Source organism: Lissotriton vulgaris, chromosome 2_1 (assembly GCF_964263255.1).
Source record: "Lissotriton vulgaris chromosome 2_1, aLisVul1.2, whole genome shotgun sequence".
Taxonomy (NCBI): domain Eukaryota; kingdom Metazoa; phylum Chordata; class Amphibia; order Caudata; family Salamandridae; genus Lissotriton; species Lissotriton vulgaris.
In genome coordinates, this window is record NC_141687.1 from 1,955,159,012 (window position 1) to 1,955,184,803 (window position 25,792).

At 43.5% G+C, this 25,792-nt stretch overlaps 1 protein-coding gene across 1 annotated transcript in view; it reads right to left on the bottom strand.

The window, feature by feature from the left end:
• The window catches only part of KIF7 (kinesin family member 7), a 262,334-nt gene that overhangs the window by 103,583 nt on the left and 132,959 nt on the right, over positions 1-25,792 (bottom strand). The window contains exons 10-13 of the mRNA XM_086958140.1: positions 25,489-25,691; positions 25,046-25,243; positions 24,212-24,337; positions 7,739-7,915 (exon numbers count right to left, since the gene is read on the bottom strand). Of these exons, the coding sequence (XP_086814266.1) occupies positions 7,739-7,915; positions 24,212-24,337; positions 25,046-25,243; positions 25,489-25,691 (704 nt within the window). The remainder of the gene's footprint in view (positions 1-7,738; positions 7,916-24,211; positions 24,338-25,045; positions 25,244-25,488; positions 25,692-25,792) is intronic.

Consider the following 25,792-nt stretch of genomic DNA (forward strand, 5'->3'; position numbering starts at 1 on the left):
TTTGTCCTTCTTTTGTCAGTCGAATCTGAGCTCTGGTGTCAGGGGGCAGCTAAATACAGAATTTCGGGGTGTTAACTGGAGTGAAGGGTATCAGCCAATTAGCTACTTACCCTTTGGGTCCCTAAACCGCTTTTATGACCACTTCCTGTGAGGAGTAGACATAACCCTGCCCCAGAGTTCCTAATTCCACCAAAATAAAGATGGGGGAACTCTTCCTTCGTGTGGCACATCAGGCAGCCCACCTTAGAGGTGTGACTAGCCTGGTGGTTCGTAACGCCTACTTGCAGATCTAATTTCCCATGTGTCTTGGTGCCAGATGGGCTTCAGGGCAGGGGGTGGCATTTTAAATGCGAGGGTTGCATATCAAATGCGGCAGAGGCTTTGAAGCTGCTGGCCTTGATATGATAAATTATCTAGCCATGTTGCCGGAGGAGGCGTGATCACCTTCCGCTGGGCAGGCATTGTTCCTGGTCTATGAGAGCACCTGCAGGGGATCAGAAACTCATATTTGGTGGCAGGCTGGAATATACCAGTCAGCCAACGCACTAAGTAACTAGTAGGAATACAGGGGGCACCTCTAATGTGCCCTCTGGGTGCATGTCTTCATAATTCTGATATTAGCAACAGCACAAATTTATTCGGACAAGATGCTAGATACCAAGCATCAGTATTTTCAGTGAAGCAATTAAGCTGCTGGGTAACTTGTAATGACCAGTGACCAGTACATACCTCTAAAATGGCTTCCTGATCACTTGCAATATTTAGCAATGGAGCTAGACATTAAAAGGGCATATCTGCTAAAGCTCAGTTGGGCTTGCGCATACTGGAGATACCTGTTGGGCTATTTGGCCCTCCGGGACCCTCAGTATTGAAAGAGAATTAGTTCCCCAACTTAAAACGCGCCACGGGGCGCGTTTGCACAGTGGTGAAGGATGGAGGCATGGCCTGAGGTGGCATGTCTGCAAACACGCCCTGTGGCGCGTTTTAAGTTAGAGAATACATTCCTCCTCAATCCTGTGGGTCCCTGGGGGCCAACTAGCCCACCAGGTACCTCCAGTAAGTGCCAGGGGGCAGCGTTGCAGAGAGGTGTTCAGAGGCCATGTCCCTTTTTACAACACTCTGCAACGCAGCTCCGTGGCGCTTACTGGCGGTACCTGGTGGGATAGTTGGCCCCCAGGGACCTTCAGGATTGACAAGGAGTTAATTCCCCAACTTAAACCGCGCCACAGAGTGTATATGTACACAAGTGAACTCAGTCCCCACCCCCTCCCTTCACCACTGTGTAAACGCACCCCGTGGCTCGTTTTAAGTTGGGGGATTAACTCCCCTTGAAAACGGAGGGTCCCTGGGGTGCAACTAGCCCACCAGATACCTCCACTAAGCGCCACAGACCTGCTTTGCAGAGAGGTGTAAAAAGGAGCGTGGCCTCAGAACACCTCTGTGCAACGCAGCCCCCTGGCGCATACTGGAGGTTCCTGGTGGGCTAGTTGGCCCCCAGGAACCCCCAGTATTCAAGGGGAATTCGTTACCCATCTGCAAACGTGTCAGGGGGCGCATTTGCAGAGTGTTGAAAAAAGGGGGCGTGGCCTCCAGCGCGATGCTGGTATTTTTTCTTTTTTTTTTTTAAAGAAGGGGGTCTGCGTAGCCCCCCTTCTTTATCTCATTTTTGGGCCCTGGGGCCCCCGGCCCCAGGGCCTGCCCCCTAATTTAAATTGGCCCCACTCCCAACGCCTTAATCAGTCCCGGAGACCCCATCCCGCCGGGCAGGGCCCATTTTTCTATTTTTTTTGGTGAGGGGGGCTGCCTTGCCCCCCTCCTATGGCCCCGGGGACCCCATTTCCCGGGGCAGCCTTCGTTTTTGTTTTTATAATTTGAGGGGTGCCGTGTGGCCTCCCTCCCGGGCCACTTAAAGCCCCTGGGACCCCATCCCCAGAGCTGGGCCACTCCGTTGGGGATGAGGGGGGTCCCCAATCCTCCCACGGTCTCGCAGGTTCACCGCCTCCTGCGGGAGCTGGCATTGCTTTTCCACACGGGGAGCTGCTAAGATGCAGCTCCCCGTGTGGAAAAGCAATTTGCTTTGCCTTTTGGAAGAGAGAGCAGCTTTCCTGCTTTCTCTTCCAAATAGCAAACTACAGTGTCCCGGGGGTGAGCACCCCGGGACACTGCAGGAGCCGGCCCTCGAGGGCTCCAGGAGGGGGGGGCGCGCGGCCCCACTCCCACCTTTTTTAAAGCCCGGGGGGAGGGGGGTTGGTCCCCGGGGCTGGGAGGGTCCGTCACGGACCCCCCTTTATTTACATATTTAGAGCCCCGGGGAGGTGGCGGTCTCCGGGGCGTGTGAGGGGGCTTGAGCCCCCCACACAGGATATATTATTAAAATAGCCCCCCTGGCCATTCTGTTGTAAAAGCCCTGGGGGTGGCGGTCCCTGGGCTGGGGGAGCCTGAGAGCACCTGCGACAAATTTAAAAGAAGCCCCAGGAGGTGTTGGTCCCCGAGGCTGGGGGGGCCTGAGTGCCCCCCACTTAATTTCAAGAAGCCCTGGGGGGTGGCGGTTCCCGGGGTTGGGGAGGCCTGAGAGCCTCCAGCACATGATTTGAAAAAGCCCCGGGGTGGCGGTCACCGGGGCCCCTGTGGGCTTCCTTTACATAAATATTGCCCCTGGGATTTGGCCCCCCCAGGGGACAATTACAAAAGAAGCGCGGAAGCCTGCACTTTGTTTTTATTTTATTTTTTATTAGCAGGATCCGCGCATCTTGCACAGATTTTGCAGATTGTTTATTGAAAAAAAATGTTTTTTGGGCCTTGGGGGGTCCTTCTGAGACGCCCTTAACAGGCCTAGGGGGTCAGGGTGTTTCTACCCTGCCCCCTTTTCACGTTTTTTATTAGGGTTGGGCACAAGATGGCTGCCAACACTTCCTGGTTTGAAGTGTTGACAGCCAATTAGAATACAGCTCGTGCACGGCAGGGAGCGCGTATCCACATATACATATACATGTACATATAATTGTAATTTTCTCAGGAACTACTGACGCATTTACACCATTTAACCACATGCGTGCTAGTGGAATTCTGCACCCATGCTGATATTTTTAAAAACCCATTGTTCATGACGAGCTGGGCTCGTCATCAGTGTTTGAGGAGGCTACACCATGACGAGCCCAGCTCGTCATGAGCCTGGAAGGGGTTAAGCAAAAGGCACGAGTCTGAACTGAGGACTACCTCTTTGCCAAATTTGGTGTAATTCCGTTCAGCAGTTCGGGCTGTAGCCGTGATGAACGGTTCCTATGGAAAATTACATGGGGAAAACACGTTTTGGGACCCCCCAATTTTTCTCGGCCCCCGCTTCACGAATCACCCCAAGACTTTCAGGATAGGAGAGGACCGGAGCGCCCCATTAGTTTTGAAAATGTCACGAAGAGTCATCAACCGGCGCCAAAGTTATTTCAAATAGAATGTTGCGGATTTCCTATGGAAAATAGGTCCTAACTATAACTACCTACTGGCAACCGCCAGCAGGAGATATATATATACATATATATATTGATATATATATATATATATATATATATATATATATATATATCTCAATTCCAAACATTCCTTGACCTAGGGTAACAGCGAGAAAGAATGAGCGAACGCCTCTTCGTGGTACTGAGATATCTTTTTTATTTCTCTCTTCTGCCTGCCATGACACGTTTCGGCCGATACAACGGCCTTGATCACATAAGGCTGGCTTTGCGGAAAGACTTTTTAAAATTGCTGAACTTGTGTCACGTGATAAACACGGTAAACAGACTATATTCTTATATTAGATGGAAGAAAGTGCAATCGGTAAACATTTTAACATCATAAAAAAAGTACCTAAATACGCCATTATTGCATTTTACCAGAATTCCACATATATACAGAGTTCATCACTGTTGCTATGAACTTGCAAATATATACTCAGACACCTTTTATGATCACTTGGAAACAACTCCATGATATAGCTTGTTTTCAGCGAATAATACATAACACTGAAATTGTAAAATGTATTAATACCTGGAATATTAAGAGAACACACAAAATATATAAATAATAACTGTATAAATACCAATGTTAAAATTCATACATGTCCTATAAAACAAAAAGATAGTTGTTCTCATAATCTCAGATTAAATGCATACTGGACAACTCTTTAGTACATCAAGTGTCTAGCTGGTGTATTTCCAGGGTAGAGTTGTAAACTAACTAAGGGATCATAGTGTCAAAATCTCCACTTGTTCTTTCCATAGGGTCATTGGATTGAATCATAGGATGTTAATACCATAAAAATATATCTATATCTGTGTCCACCATGTCTGTACCATGAATAACCCCCTAAATAAAAGGTGCTACCTGTAAACAATAACTCGCTAGTGTGCAAAAAATTGCTGGAAAGTGCAAAGTGCTAATAGTGTGCAAAAATGCTAAAATCTAAAAAGTGTTAAAAAACGACCCCAAATTCATATAGATACTGCAAGTCTAAAGGGAGGTGTCATCTAATCATATGTACGGATTGATGTAATCTAATTTCTTACTTAAATGTGTAGTCGCGAGGTGGATATTAGAGACTAGTGCAAATAAATAGATAGATAAATATGTTAAATATGTTAAAAGATACTGAGTTAGTTTTAATACTCTATCTGTTACATAAATAAGTACCAGGATTGTATGTGAAAATTAAAGTAAAGGGTAAAGGTTTTCCGTGGTGTTCAGTACAAGGGGGCCTTACAGTCTAGTTCTATTATCAGGCGGGTCTCAAGCTGTCCCAGCATTTGTTCTCTATTGCCCCCAGTCGTAACTTAGGGATGGCATTGATCACATAATAAGTTAAGCACTGCAGATCGTTGTTATGCACTGTCCTAAATTGACAAGCCACCGGATAGGTGGCATCATTATTCCCAATGGCTCTCAAATGCTGGAGGAGGCGGGCATGCACTTGGTGCTGCCCACATTGTTGAGGCCACAGGTGCATGTAAGGACATAGACAGCATACTCCGCAAATCACTGGCTTATATACGGACAGCTAGCTCAAACGGTGATGGCCTTTAGACCTAGGATTTCTGTGATGAGACGCTTCCCCCTGATTGATTATGTATGGAATGGGGGCAACAAAATAAAATTAGTATATAATCATCTAATGGTGGGCATTAAGGATGATTTGGAGAAAACGGAATCTACAATGGCAGGGAAGTTAGGTGATCCTGATGTTGACGTAGATCTAGCCCTCGTATTAAATAAAAGATTATTCCGATCCTCGAGCTTACGGGCACAGCATTACAAAACACTGTTTAACTTGTATCATACTCCGGCAAAGCTGCACGCCTGGGACTTGCTGGAGAATGATAAGTGCCCTAGATGTGACGAGGGCCCTGACGATTTAATCCACATGTTACATCATTGTGATAAGCTATCTATGATCTTAAGGGAAATTTCAAACTTTTTGGAGGGGCTGCTAGAATGTAGAATCATTCTATCCCCTACCTTGATGATACTAGGCGTAGATAGGAAATTGAAGCTCGGAAATGATGCTGAAGCGTTGGTTTTTATATTTACAGCTGTCCTTCGCATTCTTATTTCAGCAGGTTGGAAAGATTCCTCCCCTCCCACCTTTCAAATGTGAATGGCTAGGTTGCTTGGTTTACAAACATTGAGTCGTGCTTATACGAGCTAAAAGGTAAAAAATCTAGGGAACTAGGCAGAAATATCTGGGCACCACTTGCCATTTGGAGAAACTCGGGCGGCTAACAATTGTGGTAATTCTTTTTTCCCCGATTATGGGTGGTTCATGGAACTATTGCCTTATTATTTTAATTGTTTGGCTATTTATTATTATCTCAGTGGATATTGTGACATGTATTTATTAATCAACTGGTATGAACTTGTAACCTGTGTTTTTCTATGGTTTAAAAGGAATAATTGTATAGTGAATTTGTATATTCTCTTTTGATGACATCAGTAAATCTCAATAAAAAAAAGAAAAATAAGTAGAAAGAAAAAGACAGCATACTCCGTGCGACAGGTATAGTGCCTATATATATATATATATATATATATATATATATATATATATATATATATATATATGTATGTGTGTGTGTGTGTGTGTGTGTGTGTGTGTGTGTGTGTGTGTGTGATGAGTCAATATTGCAGCTTTCAATAACAGTCATGGTTATGAAAGACTGTGAAAACGGAGTAACATACATAAGTAATAACAGGGTCTGATAAAGAAGTAGAGCCTTTAAAAAGTTGCTTTAGATGAATGTGTTTTTAGTTAGGTCTATGCATGTGTGGCAGCAAATTGTAGTTGTTTTTAGTGAAGATAACCAATGGTTGAATTGGTCTAGTCCATTGCCCCATGCTGTGTGTTGTGGTGAGCAAGAAGCAAAATGTGAATGACAGTTGAACAAACAAAAAATACGGTTTGCATGCTTACATCGTGCTTTTTATCTCCCTCCCTACATATATATACACACAAATATGTACTAGATTTCACTCTTCAGCCATATGAAAGAGTTTGAATAATCCCTCACAAGCTGATGGGGTGTGGCTTCAACATAAACACTTTTTACACTAATGATTTCTGCAAGTTTTTAAAGGCAAAATAAATGTACTAAAGCTACATAATAAGTCAATACTTCAACTTTCATAAAATGTATTGATTGTAATGAAGACACCGATGACAACCTAATATCACTGGTAAGTACAAATGCCATTAGCATTACACTGTTGGCAGAATGCCTTTGAGGTGTATAAATGTTAGTATACTGCAGTCCTTCAATTTGATAGGAAGAAATGACTGTGCAGACAACTGCAGTCAGTTGACCCATGGTCCACTACTCTGGTGGTAGAAATGTGACTGAAATTTGAGCAGGCCAAAGAAAAAGGACCTGAATAAATCAATATTCATATATGTTTTTGTATTATGCTTTTTATGGCAAGCATGATGCTATCAAGACATAAGAGTTCCTTCAAGTAAGCAGTGGAAGTACACAACTTCTTTAGTAAGAACTCTCAGATCAAAATGCTCCTGACTGGAACAAATACAAGAATTGGGAACAAAGACATATAATCATGAGCAAACAACAGGGACAGACAACAAGGCCATCCTGTCTTGAGCAAGGCACTGACAAAGCCCACTCTAATTATAATGAAAACAATAGGTCTGCATATTAAGAGCTGAAGTTCCCAGTTGAGGAGACCTAAAAATCTAACTGATAAGGAAAAGTAGAAATAGAACCTAGGTATGCAGCTATGGTTGAGGGAACCACCTCACATATTCATGAGGAGATATATGGACTTAATGACAGCAGTTGAAGATCTATTTCTGAAAGCCTGTTGAGAGGTAAAATGGTAAAGTTTAGAAAGGAGGGAATGGCATACTATGTTTGGCAGCATGAGAAAACTGGGAAAGTGAGGTTTTTTATTTTAATGTTTTTAAATCCAATGGTTCAGTCCTACGTATGAATCTCTGGCCGGAAAACTTGTCAGCCAAGTAGTAAGAAGGGCCTCCGTGTGACTTTGTGTAGAGTAAGGTAGATTTGCATTAATGGGGTGACACTTGGGAGGTGGGTGGGTCAGGACCAGAGTTATGAAGTTATGTGGTTGAAACACATAGTGCCTGAGACCCATATTAACACAGACACAAGATTTTGGTCAATGTTGATGACAATCCCATGATCATTCCTTATTCAAGCACAATGTTGCAAGAAAAACACACCTGACTTGAACGAAGCCTTTTACTTTCCAAGGTGTTTTTTTCCTCCAAAAGTGCCTCTCTTTTCTCAACTATGCCTTCCCGCTTTCGGAGTTCCTCTTCTAGTTCATCCAAAGCTCTGCGCTGATCAAGCACTTTATCCATTTCCAAGTCAAGCCACTTTTTCTGCTCTTCAATTTTCTGATAAGACAAAAAAATGGCAACACCATGGACTGATAAATGAAACCACAGTTGTTTTTTAGAGTAGTTATCCAAACGTTGCAAAAACATTCAAGGATATAAAATGGAAAGATTTCTAAATGTAGCAAATTCAACACTCCTAACTGACTGTATTTGGTCTTGAAGGAGACCATTAGATGTGCAACGCTTATATATCAGGAACAAGGTATTCAACCTGAGCGATAGAGGGGAGGTTTTTCCTCTGGGGAAGGACAACATTGATCTTTCAAAGCATGATTTACTCGAGACTACAAAGAGCTTGGTCAAATCAAATCAAAATTCGCATTGTTTTTCTACATCTTACAACCCAATTCACGTATTTAGTTATGCAATGGTTCAATATTTCATTTTCTAAAAGTTGTAATTTAATAAATGCGGGACTACATTGTCTCAGTCCTAGCTCTTTTAAAATTGGCAAAATCCATCTTTTCCTTAACAATGTATAACAAGCATTGGAAATGCAATAAGTCTCGCATTAGGAAAGTTTGATCTATTGGTATTGTAAATGACACTTTTTTTATTTATGTGTTGGTTTTGAAAGTAGCAAAATTAATAGCTTTGTCAGTTACAATGTCAATAGTTTTAACTTTTGCAAATGTGACACCTATAGCATTTGTAATGCAATGTGCACGGCAGGAAGTGTCGGCCTGTGTCAAAGCAGCAGCCAGCTGGGAGATGAGCACGTGCCTTTTGGGGGTGGGCTGTTGCAGAGAGTGCTCACGTGACCTTCCTCAACACAAACAATGCGCATTCAAACCCTCCAGGGGAGGGGTGGGCGTACTTGGACCAGGAGGTTAATTGCGGCTGGCAAGTGGCACGCTATTTTAATACAATATGGAGTTTTGTGCAACGTGTGAGTTTGGGCTGCAGGGGACTGTGGGAGTAGGCAGCAAAAATGCTTGTTAGTATGGAGTGCTAAAAGGTAATATGCGAGAAAGTTATTTCAAAAGTATTGTGTGTGTGAAGGAAGATTGTATGGGTGAATGGCAGAGTATGGATAAGGAAAAGTGGGGGGCAAAAGATATAAGAGCAGCAACTTGTTGATAGTAAAGTTATGGAAGGCAAAAGGAATGTGAGCATATTTGTAGAGGCGAACTAAATTGTTTTTGTGTGTTGTCGTGTTATTTAACAGAAATAACTAACAATTGTAGCATTGTAATAACATAAAAACAAGTAAACAATAATGAGAAGTAGTAGAAATACAAAAGTTGCAGTACAGCTCCAAATTGTTATATTAAAATGGATGCTGTAGTAGGTAGAGACAGGGAGGGAGAGAAGAAGATAGTAGCAGTTGCGTAAGAGTAAGGTAGTATTGTGTGCAAATGGTATGATGTATTATAAAAAAACAATAAGGGCTTAATGGAGAAAGGGAGGGTTAAGAGTACGGAAGATGGCAAGCAAATAGTAGTGGCATGTAGCTAAAGCAGAAGGGACTCAAGAAAAAGGGAGGTAGGGAGGGAGAAAGCAGGAAGTGTAGTATGGTAAAGTGTTAGTTTGTGTTAAAGCAAATAGTAGCAGATGCACTGAAGGCGCCTTGCAGTCTGTATTTTTTTTTTTGCAAGTAAATGGTCCGGTATTTAATTAAAATAAAAGAAGGGACTTGTAGGACACAGGATGAAAGGAGCGCGCAGGACGTTATGCAAATAGTAACAGATGCATCGAAGGTGCCTTCCAGTCTGACAACACAGAATAGATGGTGAGGTAGATTAGGTTAAGGAGAGGCCGCGCATGAAGTAATGAAGCGGACGCGCTTTGTGGTGGGGGAGGGGGGTGCATCTGTTCTGTTAAAGTGTTCATGAGTCTGTATGAAGGGGCTTATATGTTTGTGTGTGAATTTTATAGTTGTCAAATTCTTTGTAGTTGAGAGAGGCAAACAGAAAATACAGAATGACAGAAAAGAGACGGGTGAAAAGGAAAGCAAAAAAGAGACGGAACCAGCTTTGCAAAGGGGCAGATGGAAATGATCTAGACAAAAGACTAGAGGGAAACCTGAGCAATGCAGGCAGAGAGAGAGTGAGGGTTCGAGAAAAGAATGAGGCGTTGCGGTTCTCTTTCTCCCTCTGGTCCCTCCTACCTGGGATGATCCCTCGCTTGTGAAAAAGGGAGAAGAAACGGTTTTCACGTGAAAGGGCATGTTTTGGGATCAACTTCAACTACACACGTGCAAATTGTGAGATCGGGAAATGCATTATGTCATTCCTTCAGAGGAATAAATGGAAAAAAATGCTTCCGTGCGGCAGCGCTGATTGAGCCGAGTATGTAAGAGGAAAACAGCTTAGGGAGCCACTAGAAGCTTTGCCTTCATCCAGAGCGATTCTGGCAGGCTGAGATTGGGAGGGTTTCAGCGCTGCTAACTTTTCGCTGGGATTTCACGTGGTGCGTGCACACACAAAGAAGGGAGGGGTAGTGAGAGAGAGGAAGGGGGAGAAGAGAGGGGGTAGTGGTACACAAGTGCAAATTGTGAGATTGTTAAAAGCATTGTGTCATTTCTTCAGAGGAATAAGTGACTCCGGGGAAAATGGAGGGGGTGGAGCGGGGAGAGGGTGTGAAAGCAGCAGGGGCCTGGAGTGCGGCTGAGGGAACTTAAGAAATGCGACACGGCAGGCAGGGGAGGGGGCGGAGCGGGGGGAGGGTGTGAAAGCAGCAGGGGCCTGGAGTGCGGCTGAGGGAACTTAAGAAATGCGACACGGCAGGCAGGGGAGGGGGCGGAGCGGGGGTGTGGGAGGAGTGCGCCTGAGGGAAAATACATGCAAGCAGGCGGCTGGGGGCATGTGCACGCGCTTTTAAGCTCAATGCGCATTGAGCTTAACTTTAACGGGCACTGCAAGGAATCGCCACGATTCCTTGCAAGTTGGTTAAAGACTGTTTAAGCCCCCATAGTCTCGCAAGCTCGATGCGCATGCGCATCGACAGGCGAGACCTAAAAAGTACAGAAAAACAATGTGAATCGTGGTCTGTGGGGGTATATTGTCAGATGGGCAAGGGTGTAGGGGGCGTGACCAATCGTTCATGTTTGGAAATGTAACAGTATTATGAAAATTACCTAAGCGTAAGCGTGTTAATAACATCCTGTCATAACTTCCCTTTGTATTTAAGAGATATGGTTGTATCAGTAGAAATTGGTTCTCTCTAACAGTCGGTTTGTCATTATTAGGAGAGAATCTCAAATTCTCTAAAAAGTTCATGCAGATGGTCTTTAGTTCTTGCCTTTGGATGGTAGAGATGCTAACAGGGTTGTAGAAGTATTCAGGATGTCCCAAGTTGGCCACGAAATGCTTGACATAGTTAAGCCATGGGATACTTGAAACACGCTGTACTCTCAGTCAATCTTCAATCACGTCCCTTTTAAGACCTGTGGCCACGCTTGACCAGATTTTTTGCCACAAAAGGACCGGCTGCATTTTAATCAGGTCGGTCAGATATGGCATTCCCAACTCGGCATGGACAATGTACGTAGCCGTACTGTTTGTGGTAGCTAAAAGATATCTAAAAAATCTATTCTCAATTGTCTGCAATGAATCAACATTTACATATCCCATATACCGGCTCCATACACGGCAGTTGAAATGCATCTAGCTTTATAAATTATGAGCAATTTGGCAATCGGACGCTTACCTAGCTTCCTGGCAAAATTTGTCAGAGCTCCTATGGCTTTGACGAATTGCAACTTTCTTGCTCTAATGGCATATGCCCATGTCCCCTCTTTATCGAAAACACCACCAAGGTATGAAAAATGGCTAACAAATTCCAGTGTCTTGTTGTCAATAGCGATGCCCCAACACTTAACACTCGGCTTGATGTATTTCATGACATAAGTTTTTGTTATATTGACATTACGTTCTAAGCTAGACATGTATGTTACAAAGCTTGTGACACTTTTTTGCAGTCCAATTTGCGTGCAGGATAAAAGAACAGCATCATCCGCATATAGTAAAGCTCCTTTAGGTCGTTTACCAATGCGGGGTAGATCCCGGCATTCCCTGCATAGTGTTACACCTAAGCCATTTATGTACATGGTGAAAAGGAAGGGGGCTAGCACACACCCCTGCCTGACTCCCTTCTGAACAGGAAAGTTTGGGCTACATTCTCCTGCACTGCCATATCGGATGCTTGCCTGGGCTCCTTGATATAACTGGCGTAGAAAGTTAATAAGCACCACCTCTACACCATAGACTCGAAGATGCTCCAAAGTTTCTGGCGAATCACACAGTCAAAAGCCGAGCTCAGATCGACAAAGCATAAAAAAGCTTGGTCAAATTAAAGACATTTGAAATTTCACTGATGGGAATGCTTTAGGATGCTATTGGAAGGAAAACTGCACATGCATTTTTGTTTTTAAAGAAAATCTTGCCTTACAGACATTACTAGATGCAATATATATATATATATATATATATATATATATATATATATATATACATACATACTGCATCCAGTAATGTCTATATGTAAATGTAATATATATATATATATATATATATATATATATATATATATATATATATATATATATATATATATATATGTGTGTATATGTATATATATTTTTTTTTTCTTCTGAAATTGGATACACAGCCAATGCTGGCCTGCCTTCTGAATTATGGGAAACAATTCTCATAAATGTGCTTAACAACTGCACAGAGTATAGATTTAGTTAAGTCAGACTAATGCAATTATCCTTTTTTCAAAAAAAGGGTAATTAAGTTAGGAATGGAACCCATATAATACAGTTCCAATGGTTACCCTTGGAAGATAAAATTCTCTTCAAAGTAACATGTGTATTATTCACAAATCGTTAAATCTTGACATCCCCAACTGAATGAAGGATAAAGAGCACATCCAACTGGAGTTCAATGAGACACTAGAAGTAATTCTCAATTTAGGCTTGAAATCCCCAAAAATAAAATACCAGAAAATCATTGTATTTTCGTTCAAAGCACCTAGAGCCTGAATGAGTACTCCAGATACCTTATGACTTAATACTGAGTTGTTATCCTAGAAACCTACAAAGATCCATCTGTTCAGAATGTAAACCATGTTTAAACAGTCACCCCAGTCCCCTTTTTCCTCGCTCTCTTCAAGCGTTTGCATGTTGTCCTATCACAACTCTATCTCAAGCACTTAATTACCCATGTAGCTAGCTCACTGCTATGCAAATACCTCAGTTAATAAAATTGCCCTGGAAAGAGTCTGTGACAACTCACATGGCTGTTGCTCCTTGAGATTCTGAGCCTCAGCATGAGATGTGCACATCTATAACGCTGGCTTCAATATAAGCACCCCAACAGCAGTCGACGACGGATACTCTAACCCATGAAGGCATCGGACTGCTGTCTTGGACTCCTAGAAGAGAGTCAAAGTATTTTGGTCTGTAGCAACAAGTTTGAAACTTTAAAAAGAACGTCAAACTGGCCAGACAGCTGGTCTTTCAAGCACTGAAATGGCTAGACACCATGCCTCTAACAAAGCTCTCGCTCACAATAATGATCTTGGATCTAGAATACAATATGGAGGGTGCCACTCTGCATGCCATGCATGGAAAATACTCACAACGCATTGTCCAATGGTGGACAATATTCTAATATACTTGATTGCCAGTTGCCTCTTTGTCGGAATGTAATTATTTGAAACCTATTGTAAACACGAAGAGGACTCATTTCCCCAGTGTAGATCTCAACTGATGAATGAATGGGGTGAAGAGAGGAGATGCAGAACATGCCAAATGAGCTTGGTATCAATACTTTTAACAATGCTATGACGGAAAGGGACCTCTTTTTGGCCACCAGTTGAGAAACTAATCTTGCAAGGCAAAGTTCAGCTTCTTTGGGTCGAATGCTTTAATTGCCATGGCTAGTAGGTAGCAGTTAAAGTCGATTGAAATATTGCCTCTCAAGAGTACTAGCAGGTTCCACAGCTGTCTTCATGCTGATGGCAGACACACTAGGCAGCCCCACAGACATCACCACTGGGTCAGGCAGTAGAGTATTAACAGCACAGGAGTGGCTTGGCATATATACTGTGCATAGGCATGTGTGGCTCTTAACAGCATGTGCCAATTGAGTCCAGAGGAACACATTTTATTTGGGGATTTTAGCTTCACTTTGTCAGTATAGGGAAAAAGAGCATCGAAGTTACTGCTGGAAAGGGTTTGGAGGTGTCTGGAACTTGAAGTCAATCTACCTCTAGGTCTACTTGTACAAGACTCTTAGGAGTAAATTCCTTTGTTTATTTGTTTGGTACCAACTCCATTGAGTCTTTTGCCAACATGTCCTCTACTTCCTTAAGTAGACTTGTTGGGTCTTCTTTGGAAACCTTCATCCTCCTTGGACCTTTGCTTGGAGGTGTTTTGACTAAGTTTATGAAGTATCTGTATTTTATTACGTGATTTGTCTCAATTTGTGAAGGAAATGTTGTATCTTACCTCCTTACTGGTGTTGGATGTAGGAATATCTTGTGTTGCAAGTCTGTCTTTTGTTCTTTTGCTTTCCTTGCTAACACTTCCAGATTTTTCGGGGAGTGAGTATTGTGCTTGATGTTAAGTCACTTGCTTGTAGGAGGTGCTTCTCCCCTTCGCAGTTGAGCTCTCATGCAGGGGCACCCTCGAAAGGACTGTCTTCCATGCTGGTACTGCCAACTTTGTTGCTGTTATCATTGATGTCCTCCCTGATACGTTTTTTGAAAGGTGTGTTGTGAGGTTGCTGGATATAAATTCCTCCTTCCTGAAGGTCTACTTAAATGGCCGGCTCGCTTACGCATGCTACCTCTGAATTGCAAAACCCCTATTGAACTTAACTTTTTGTTACCCTTTTTTTTTTATTGATTTAGGGTGTTGTCTTACTGCACATCCAAAGAGCTGTTAACCATTGAATTGCACATTTAAGATGTTGCTTTGCACTTCTATATTTAACCCTGAAATGCCTAGCCATGCATGCCTTCTTTCTGTGTTATCAATCCTCATTGGTCTGCTTGATGTCTCTGCATCTTATAGGGCTGATTTTAAGAACGTTTGCAATATTTTTCCCCATCTTCGACCAGTCTGTGCTGCTCTTTTCGGATACTGTTCTGGTAGTCATTTTATTAACTCCCTTATCTCTTCCCAAAGTTGGAATGCGTGGTGATTGAGCAACGCATTTGAATGTGCATTGTGCCAATTGTAGGAAGCTGGCTCTGTATATGCTATACCAAAATGAGTTATAGTGTGCATAGAGTCCAGTGGAACCCCAAAGGTAGGCAGAGGTAAAAGTAGATGGCACCTTACTATCTATTTGTGGTAATGTGGGCGAGCAGTAAGGCTTTATCAGAGCGTAGTGTTAAGCATTTGTTGTACACACTCAATCAGCAAATGATGTCACACACTCAAAGACTGCACTCAAACCAATTTGTTTGTATCATAAATGTTATTTAGTTATTTTATTTCTAGAACCAAGCCAGGCCTGGTGCAGGTAAGTGAAAAAAATGCTTTGCAAAATCTTATGCAATGTTTTACAATTGAATGCAGGTTCAAATGGAGTTGATTGAAATACTGATAAGTCAAAGAGTCAAACTCTTTAGTTACTTTACAGAGTACTTTTTAAGTTAATTTTTCTACTTGGTGTGATATGCCTAGATAGCACACTGGGACATTTCCTAGAGAAAAGCTAAGTAAATCAGTTTTTGTACAGTTGAGGTTTTTCAGATTGTCATACAGATCAACTCCACACTTGGAAAAATTTTTAAGGAAATACAGTCAATGTATTCCTGTGGAGAGAAATGAAGTTATCGGTTAACAGGTAAGTACTTTGTTGTGGGAGTTGGTATTCTGGGGTTAGAACCAGGGTTCCCACAGAGTCAAGGATGCACTCTTGAAACACCCTCAGCAGCACTAGGGCGGCAGGTCGCTGAGTGCTGAGGCCCAATGTTATTCAATGGGGGACATGTGGCCTCCGGTTGAGGGCTGCACACTAGCAGGCCACAAGGTTGTGGAAGCAAAGCTCCTGGGGAAAGGCTCAGGGGAAAGGGGGGTCCGGTTTAGAACACAAAGTGCACCAGCAGCGCAGGGGCGGCTGGGCGCAGAGTGCTGTTTTGACGTAGAGTTCCCTGTTGTTTTTAATGGGGATTCTCGGTTTTGGTTTTTAGCTGGAAACTCGGTTCGGGAAGACTCCCGGGAGGAACCAACAGTGGGGCAGGTAAGTTGGAGGGCTCTGGAACGTAGGTGCACCTCGGGTTCTTTTATCCAGGGTAGCTGGATGCAGGGGTTTCTTTTGAGGTCAGATTTCACCTTACTGGGCCACGCGCGGTATGACGGGGGGGGGTGTACAGAGACTGCAGTTGATGTTGGGGAGTCCTGGAGGGGTCAACCCACGGTGTACTCTGGAGCGAAAGGGGACATCGCTGGGACTGGTGGCCACTTGAACTCGAGCTGTAGGCGACTGGTGCAGTGGGGGTTCCAAGCGTAGGGGTTCTTTGTCCTCAGCAGGCTCAGAGTCTGTTTTGGGGATTCTTTTGAGCAGAACTTCTGTTCACAGGAGATCCGGTTTTTGTTGAAGGCAGTCATTTCTCCCAGGGTTCTGGAGATCACTTCTGCAGGACAAGGCGACTTTTGGCGTAGGGTCTCTGGAAACTGCAGACGGGCTGGTGGTGCTGGGGCCAAGTCAGTTTTTCCTCTGCAGTCCCCTCTGCTGGGCGTCTTCTTTCGTTCTTTTTCTTTTGAGGTTGTGGGAATCTGACTTCTTGGTTCAGGGCTCCCACCCTAAATACTGTAGGGAGCGTTTTAATGTTCTTGAGGTCAGTACCCCCGGCGCTACTGACCTTACGGTGACTACACCCTTGGTGTGCTCACCCCACGTGGGGGCGTGAGCACAATCCTAATTGGGGAGAGAAGAGTGGGCATCACCTCGCCCACCTGAGGGGTGGGGTTGTGAAAGGTAGCACACAATCAGGGCTGGCTAAAATTTCCTGCTGGTCTTCCCGCCGAAAAGGAGGGGAGACAGGAAGGGGGCCTGCTCTTGATAGCAGGAGAGGCTGGGGGTTACATTACAAAGACCTTAGATGCTGCCCTGCAACAGATGGCTCTTCCTGGCCTGGGGTGGTGGGACCACCTCCTCCCAGGAAAGGCTTTGCTTCTGGGCTTAGAGAGCGAAGGCTCCCACCCTAGGGGTCCAGAAACATGTTTTGTGGGGGCAGGCTGGTGTGTACCAGCCAGGGAATCCACGAGAGGCTGGTCGCTTTTCAGGGGGCATCTCTACGATACCCCGTGAGTGCATTTCTCATTAAATCCTACACTGGTATAAGTGTGGGTTTAATGTGCTGAGAAGTTTGATACCAAACTTCCCACTTTTCAGTAAAGCCATTATGGTGCTGTGGAGTTTGTAATGACAAACTCCCAGCACCAAATACTCTTAATGCAATACTGCACTTACAATGTCTAAGAATTGGATTAGCCACTGTAGGGGTACAGGCCTCATGCACCTGTACCCTCACCACTGGTATAGTACACCCAGCTTGATGAGTGGCTGACCTATGCCGGGGCAGTGGGTTGTTGGCATGGCACATAGGGATGTGTGACATGTCGACTCTTCACTGTGTGCTGCACCAACTCATGCAGCCTGCAGTGTGAGTGTGTGTGTGTGTGTGTGTGTATGTGTATGTGTAAAGGTACAGGGCCACTAATGGTGGCACAATAAGTGCTGCAACACTTAGAGGCCTTCCCTGGCCACAGTGCCCTTGGTACTCAGGGTACCCTTTACGAGTGACTGGCATGTGGCCAGAGAGTTGACAATTGGGGGTACAAGGTACAGTTTTGGGAAAGAACACAGGCCCTGGGAACCTGATTGGCAGGGACCCAGGGCACATCAAGTCAAAGTGCATCAGTAGTCTGGCACAAAGTGGGAGGGTTACTGCAGCAGAAACCCAGCTTTCTACAGTAACTCAACTGATTGGTTTATATGAAAAGCAGAAACCACTTTGGGATGGAATTTAGGGTTGGTGCGTAGAACTACCCTGTCTTTGTGTAGCTGAAAGAAGGGTTCTTCTAAGGTTAATGCCTGAAGTTCACCAACTCTCCTCTGTGATGTGTTTGCAATGAGGAAAGCAACCTTTCATGCGAGAAATTGCAATGGGCACTCATTCAATGGTTCAAAATGTAGACCCATGAGCCTTGTGAGAACAATATTGAGATTCCAAACTGGAGCAGGAGGAATCCTTGGTGGCATTACTCTTTTCAACCCTTCCATGAAGGATTTGATTACTGGAACTCTGAGTAGTGACATACGTTGCCTTTTCTGCAAATACGCAGCTACTGCTGCAAGGTGCAAACGAATAGATGTATATGCTAGTCCAGTTTGCTATAAGTGTAACAGGTAACAAATAATGTTTTGTATAGAAGCATCTAAAGGATTGATTTTGTTGTTATTGCAGTATACAGCAAATCTTTTCCACTTTGCTGCATAACACGCTCTGGTGGCAGGCCTTCTTGCTTCTTTTAGAATATTTATAAAGTCTGGTGGTAAATTTACGTAACCAAACTCTATGACTTCAAGATCCAAATTGTTAAGTTCAGTTCTTTGGTATTTGGATGTCTGATATTTCCATGGTTCTGTGTGAGGAGACTGGAGGTGAGGTGGAGCTTTTGATGTGGAACTAGTAACAGCTCCAACAGGGTGGTGTACCATGGCTGACGAGCCTTTACACAGAAGCTACTAGAATTAGTGTGAGGGATGTTTGCCTGAGCGTCCAAACCAGACATGAAATGAGCGGGAGAGGCAGAAAAGAGTAGGCAAATATCACATACCAGTTCATACAAAGGGCATCGCCCTTTCAGAGCGGTTGTGGGAACCTCGAGCCAAAGCTTGTGCATTTAGAATTTTCTGCTGTGGCGAACAATTCTATTTGTGGGAATCCCCATTGTTGAAAGTACAGAAAGAGAACTTGGGGATGGAGTTCCTACTCGTGAATTTGCAGTCTCCTTCTGCTGAGAAGGTCGGCAATTTGGTTGTTTACTCCTGGTAGGTATTCTGCCAGAAGATACATTTTGTGATGGACTGTCCAATTCCAAACGGCTTGAGCGAGTCCTGACAGTTGGAGAGAGTGTGTCCCCCCCCCCTCCTTCTTTTGCACAAAATACATTGCTGTCATGTTGTTCGGTCAGACTAGGACAGTTTTGCCTATGAGGTGAGTTTGAAAAGATTTGAGCGCTAGAGAAACTGCTAGAAGCTCTAGATAGTTGATGTGGAAGCTTTTGTGTATGTTGCTCCAAAGGCCTTGTATTGTGTAATCTTGAAGATGAGCACCCCAACCAGAGTCAGAGATGCGTCTGCTGTGAGCACAATCTGTGGAATAGGGTTGATGAAAGACCGTCCTTTTGATAAGGTTTTGTGGGTTCCACCAATGCAGAGAGCGATAGGTACGGCCAACACTACATCAGATAATTGACCGTGTAACTGATTCCACTGATGTGCCAAGCACTCTTGTAGGGGACACATGTGAAGTCTTGCATGGGGTACAATTGCGTTGCAAGACGTAATCATTTCCAGCAGCTGCATGAACATTCTGGCTGGTAAGGCTTGGTTGGACTGAAACTGTAGTATCATAGCCTGAATATTGTGAATTCTGGCTACATTGGGAGAGGCCAGATCTTTGACTATGTCTAAAGTGGCTCCTAGGTAAAACTGCTTCTGTGTCAGATGCAGGTGAGGTTTTTGTGCATGGACTGTGAAGCCCAGTTGATAAAGTAGGTCTTGCGATCTGTGTGTGTTGCAGACAGTTTTGGTAAGTGCTTGCTTTGATGAGAAAGTTGTCTAGGTGGGGGAAGACGTGAATATGCAGTCTTCTGAGATGAGCTGTGACTACTGCCAGACATTTGGTAAATACTCTGGACGCTGTAGTCACTCCAAAGGAAAGTACTTTGAACTGGTAATGCTTGCCTGCTATCACAAATCTGAGGTATTTGCGATGAGCCGGATGAATTGGACCATGAAAATATGTATCTTTTAAGTCTAGAGTAGACATAAAATCTGCCTTTTGTAAAAGTGGAATTACCTGTTGAAGGGTCACCATGTGAAAGTGTTCTGACAGTATATTCAACTCTCTGAGATCCAGAATAGGTCTTAGGGAACCGTCCTTTTTGGGAATGAGAAAATACAGAGAGTAAACCCCTGAGCCCTGGTTCTGTGTTGGAACCAGCTCTCTAGCTCCTTCCAGTGAGAGAGATTGCAATTCCTGTTTGTGCAATGGTAGGTTTTCTGTTTGTGAGATTGAGGCGGAATGTTTGGAGGATTGCTGATAAACTCCAGGCAATATCCATGTTGGATAATTCCAAACACCCATTAGTCTGTTATTATAGATTGCCAAATGGGGATAAATTTGTGAAGTCTTCCCCTGACAGGTGAGGTATAGTCGGGGGGAATCATGGGCAAGGCACTGCTTATTAGGGGAAGGGGAGCTACGAGGTGTGTTGCCCTTACCCCTACCTTTAAAGTTGTTCCCTATAACACCTAGTCGAAAAAAGCCTCTTGAGGGAGAGGACTGGTTATTACCTTTGTAGATTGAGGTATTCTAGTCTGAGGATGTGGTTTTAGAACTCCTTCTGTAAAAGGAATGACGAAAGGAGCTTCTGTTTGATGGAGACTGGAGCGCGCCCATGGACTTGGCCACTTCAGTGGCCTTTTTCCATTTTTCTAAAGCCTGATCTACGTCAGGACCAAAAGAATTTCTTTCTCAAATGGTGTGTTAAGAATGGATTGTTGGACCTCGGGCTTAAACCCAGAGATCCTTACCCAAGCATGCCGTCTAAGCAAAATCGTAGTGTTGAACTCTCAAGCCGCAGTATCAGCAGCATCTAGGGCACACCTTATCGAGGAATTTGAAATTAGCTTACCCTCATTTACTAAATCCTGTGCTTTAGCTTAATGCTAATCTGGGAGATATTGAAGCAATTGCCCCATTTCATCCCAGTGTGCCCTGTTGTACCTGGCTAAAAGGCCCTGTGTATTAGCAATGCGCCATTGGTTTGCAGCCTGTGTAGCTATGCGCTTACCAGAAGCATCTATTAACTTAGATTCCTTATCTGACGGAGGAGCATTCCCTGATGTTTGGGAATTAGCTCGATTATGTACATTAAACACTACCAGTGAACCTAATGGCAACTGGCCCTTGATAAATACTGGGTCTGTTGGGGAGGCCTTATACTTTTTGTCAACTCTAGGACTCAAGATGCGAGCTCTTACTGGGTCCTTAAAAATTTCATCAGTGTGTCTCATCATGCCCTTAAGCATAGGAAGTGTTTGTGATGACCAATATGTGGATCCTAAAGTCTCAAACAAAAATCTTCTTCTAATGATTCTTTGTGCAGTGCCACTCCATGATATTGTGCAGCTCTCACAATATTTTTCTGGTGGGATACATTGTCATCTGGAAGAGAAGGCTTGGTTGGGTAATTATCTGCTGGAGGATCTATTGTATAATCTGTCCAAGGATCTAGTGGAAAATGTGTACCTCCATCATCAGTATCATCGTCATAGTCGTCGTCATCATGGTGATATTATGGTGAATCCTGAGGTGTGTTTCCAAATGATTTGCCGGTGGAGTGGATGATGGTGGTAGATGAAAAGGACTGGTAGTAACAGATTTTCTCTTTAAAGGGATTTTGTAGGGAGTGTCCTCATCAGGAAGCTTATGTTTCTGAGGCAGCTTTGTATGAATATGACGAGTCTCAGTGTTAATATATAGTCTTTTTTGCTTGGGATCCGTTTTTGGTGGGACAATGTTTAAATTCGGATCCGAAGGGACACATTTCCATTTAGGTGCCAACATTTCCAGTGCCGGTGTTTTCGGTGCCGGTGTGGGCTGGCTTGTCGGTACAGAAGATTTAGGCTACGAAGGTTGCTTGGCTTTTGGCATGGAGGATGTGAGCGGGATTTGGGTTTGGAACCAGAGGGCTTTGGTTCCAATGAGGACTTTTGCTGACTGGCTACTAAGCCGGAAGGCCTGACTGGGTATTTCGGAGCTGGGTCTGGAGGTGGGGCACGTCATATCGGTACAGACCTTGATCTGAAGGCAGACGTGTTGCCAAAGCCTTGTGCTTTCTGGGAGTTTGAAGAGGCAAGGGGTCTTCGTACTCGCATCACCTTGTCTCTGCGGCAGTACTTCGGCGTGGAGGTCTATTGTGAGCTCCAAATCAGAGTCCAGCATGGACAGTGTGAGCTTAATGTGCTGAGAAGTTTGATACCAAAGTTTCCCAGTTCTTATTGTAGCCATTACGGTGCCATTATGGTGCTGTGGAGCTCGTAATGACCAATTCCCAGCACCAAATACTCTTAATGGCAGCACTACACTTACAATGTCTAAGAATGGCTCATGCACCTGTACTCTCATCACTGGTATAGTGCACCCAACTAGAGGGGTGACTGATCTATGCCAGTGGGTTGTAGGCATGGCAAACAGGGATGTGTCACCAAGAAGGGACTCGCTCTTTTGCGTGCCGAGGGATGTGTGCCATGTCGACTCTTCACTTTGTTCTGCACCAAAACATGCAGCCTGCAAATGCAGTGTGTGAGTGTAGTGGTACAGGACCTCTAAGGGTGGTACAATAAGTGCTGCAGCCCTTAAAGCGCTTCTCTGGTCAGTGTCCTGGGTACCTGTGGTACCATTTACCAGGGGCTGACTTGTGGCCAGAAAGGCCAATTGGGTTTAGTTTTGGGGAAAGAACACAGGCCTTGGCAAGTTAATTGCCAGGGATCCAGGGCACACCAAGTAAAAGTGCATCAGTGGTCAGGCAAAAAGTGTGTGGGGTGGGGGGTTACTGCAAAAGAAACTCACTTTCCTACAATGTGCACTACAAAAATACAAGCAAAAGGACAAGTCACTAACTTGTGACTCAAAACAATTCTTCAAAGAAAAAAAAATTGCACACTTCCGAGTCCAACACTAGATGGCGGACTTATGCTAAACCACACATGCCATCAAACACACACATATATACATATACCCACAAACAAAAGGTTACCCTTGAGGAAGAGCCGCCTGGTAGGTCGTGCCCGGACTCATTGCTACACTGTATGCCAATGATGAAAAGGACACTCGAAACGCGTCGGGCTGAGGTTTTCCTCTATTTTAAAGCAGGTTGCTTGTTAGAATGCACTGCAATATCCCAATAAAGAAAGTGCAATCACGACCTACCTGGCGGCTCTTCCTCAAGGGTAACCTTTTGTTTGTGGACATATACATACATATACATAAACACATATATATATATATATATATATATCATATTATATATAGCTCTCAAAGAGTTTTCAAACCATGTAGAATTCTAAGTCCTGAGGTAATGGCACCGTAAAGCAGTCTTGCAATTATGCAATGTCACCCCCAGAAGTGTATATACGAAGCCAGCCAACCCATACCTCTTCCACCAACAACCTTGGAAGCTGATAATTGTTGCTGATTTCATTTCACTTCTTGCACCTGAAGTTCTTAATTCAAAAATAAATATCATTCATATTTAATGTGCACAAAAATGAATCCCATCCCTTCTGGTGTCAACTTCTAAGGACATAGACATGGTACTTGACAAAAATTAAAAATTGAGGGATACTTGGCTTTTGAGGTAGAAGCCTCAACACAAAGGAGATGAAAAAAGCCTTACTGTTAAATTAGTTGCAGCATATATTACAAAACTTGCTAGCAGTAAAAATATCAACAAAACAAAAAGGATATCCAATATTAACAAGTATTGCAAATCTAACCAGTCTATTTTTAATGTGCTGACGCATGAAGCGTTAGAGTAAGAACCTCGAGAGGGAGCCAGCCGAAGTGTACAGAGCAGGCTATAGTTGTGAAGTAGTCCCTCAAGCAGTTTAAAGTAGCAATGATGTGGAGGCAAACAGAAATACCCAAACAGCTAATAGTATTAGGTAAGAGATCAATACTCCAGTGGGTAGAGCCAAGAGAGAACTGAAGGTCTCCACCCAAAGGCTAAAAAATTATTAGCAATAGGCCTATTGAATAGCTGTGCTGTCTAAACACAGACCTAAACAAATAAAGCATGAACGGGGCGTAAAGTGGCAAGAATTCAAATATGCAGAGGAGGAAACGTTGTGGATTCCTCAGAATTGCTAGGTTTTTATTAAAGGTTATAGTTTAGCTACACATTGGTATGAAGTGTCTACCTAGACTAATGGAAGAACTCTGGCGAAAAATGCCCAAAAAGTTGATCACAACAGTAAATTTTGCAACTTACTGGCAACAGAGATCATACCTCGGGTCTACCCGAGGTGGTCTTACCTGCTGCTGTTCTAGGCTTATGACAGAGCCATTACTGCCACTTCTTCTTTTCCTCTGGAATGCAGCAATCTCCTCAGTTTTGATCCTCAGGATCTTTTGCTGTTGGTCATGCTTCCGTTCCAGCTCCTAGAAATCAAAAGTGGCTGATTTAGAGAAGGCACAACCTGCGTATAAAGAGACTCAACTTTATGTATTTCCAGTGAATCCAGAAATTATTCACACTGGAAAAACACATTTGAACCAAAATGGGATTCATGTTTTCACTTACAGGTCATTACCACCAAGATAATGTTTTGTTCCGTCAATTTTTTCACAGTACACTGAAGCATTCACTTACCATTACAAACACATGAGCATTATTCATTTTCTACCATGCATATCTGTAGGTAGGCTTCTATTGCGAACACCAGATTTGAAGTCCATCAAGATGTATTTTTAAGATATACAGTTTGAATATATGCATGAAATATGAAACCATTAAAAGAGATTAAGCCAAAATATAGGCAGTTTAACATGTTTCTGTTGAAAATAATGAAGGTTAGAGAAGGGCGGACAGTAAGTTTTATTAGAAACTCTCATCCATTAAAAATAGTGATGATTAAAAGACTAGAATATGAAACTCCCCTCCAGTAATCTGTAAAGATAAAGATTTAATTCTAGAGTACTATACCAATCTTAACGCACTTGCATGGGGGGTTCAACCATCTAATATTACATTTGCTAAATGCTGGTATCTGGTCTAGATCTTTTATCAATTCAGAGGGCCTTGCAAATAATGTAATCAGACAAGAGCCTACCACTGACAATGAATGAATTCCAATCTCAAATTCTTACCACCACTCTGTGACTGCTCTTCTGCATTTCATTTTCTAGCCGGCGTTTCTGATCTGCCTCTACTTTCAATTTCTTCTGCAGCCGTTCTTGCTGCTGTTTCATCAACAGCACATTATGCTCTAGCTCCTGTATTCGCTTCTCACTCTGAGCCGACAGGGACACCAACTTCATTGTGGCTTGCTTTTTCTCCTTCAAGACCTGCAGAGTTAACCAGAAATGAGCTGGGAATAGACAAGACACTAATTCCACGTGGTGAAAAATAAACTTAAAGAGGGAGGCCGAAACTTTTGGAACTTTGTTTGGCTGAAGCTTACACTAGATATAAACCACTGTACGAAGTAACAAAATCACCTGAAGAATATGGAAGAGGGGCAGCGGCATAGTTTGCCACATACAATCTTCTAATACCAAACTCAGTGCTTCCTGGAAGGCATGGTACAAACCTGTACTTTACTGTGAGCTGCAGCTATTTTCTGGCGGTATTCTTGGACTTTGCATTTCTCTGTAGGGTCTGTAGTGTCCTTTCCTTCAAGCTCTTGCAACTGTCCCTGACACTCAATTAGCTCTTGCCGTACCTGCTCAGTCTCGCATTCAAGATCTGAAATTTTCAGACTGTATTGTTTGTTCATAGCTTGAGCATCCCTTCCTAAAACGACACAATGAAATTCGATGCATTATAGTTCAAAAACTATATCTACTGCCACACAAACTGCTTTCAATGTAAAATCAGTCAGAATTCATGTTATC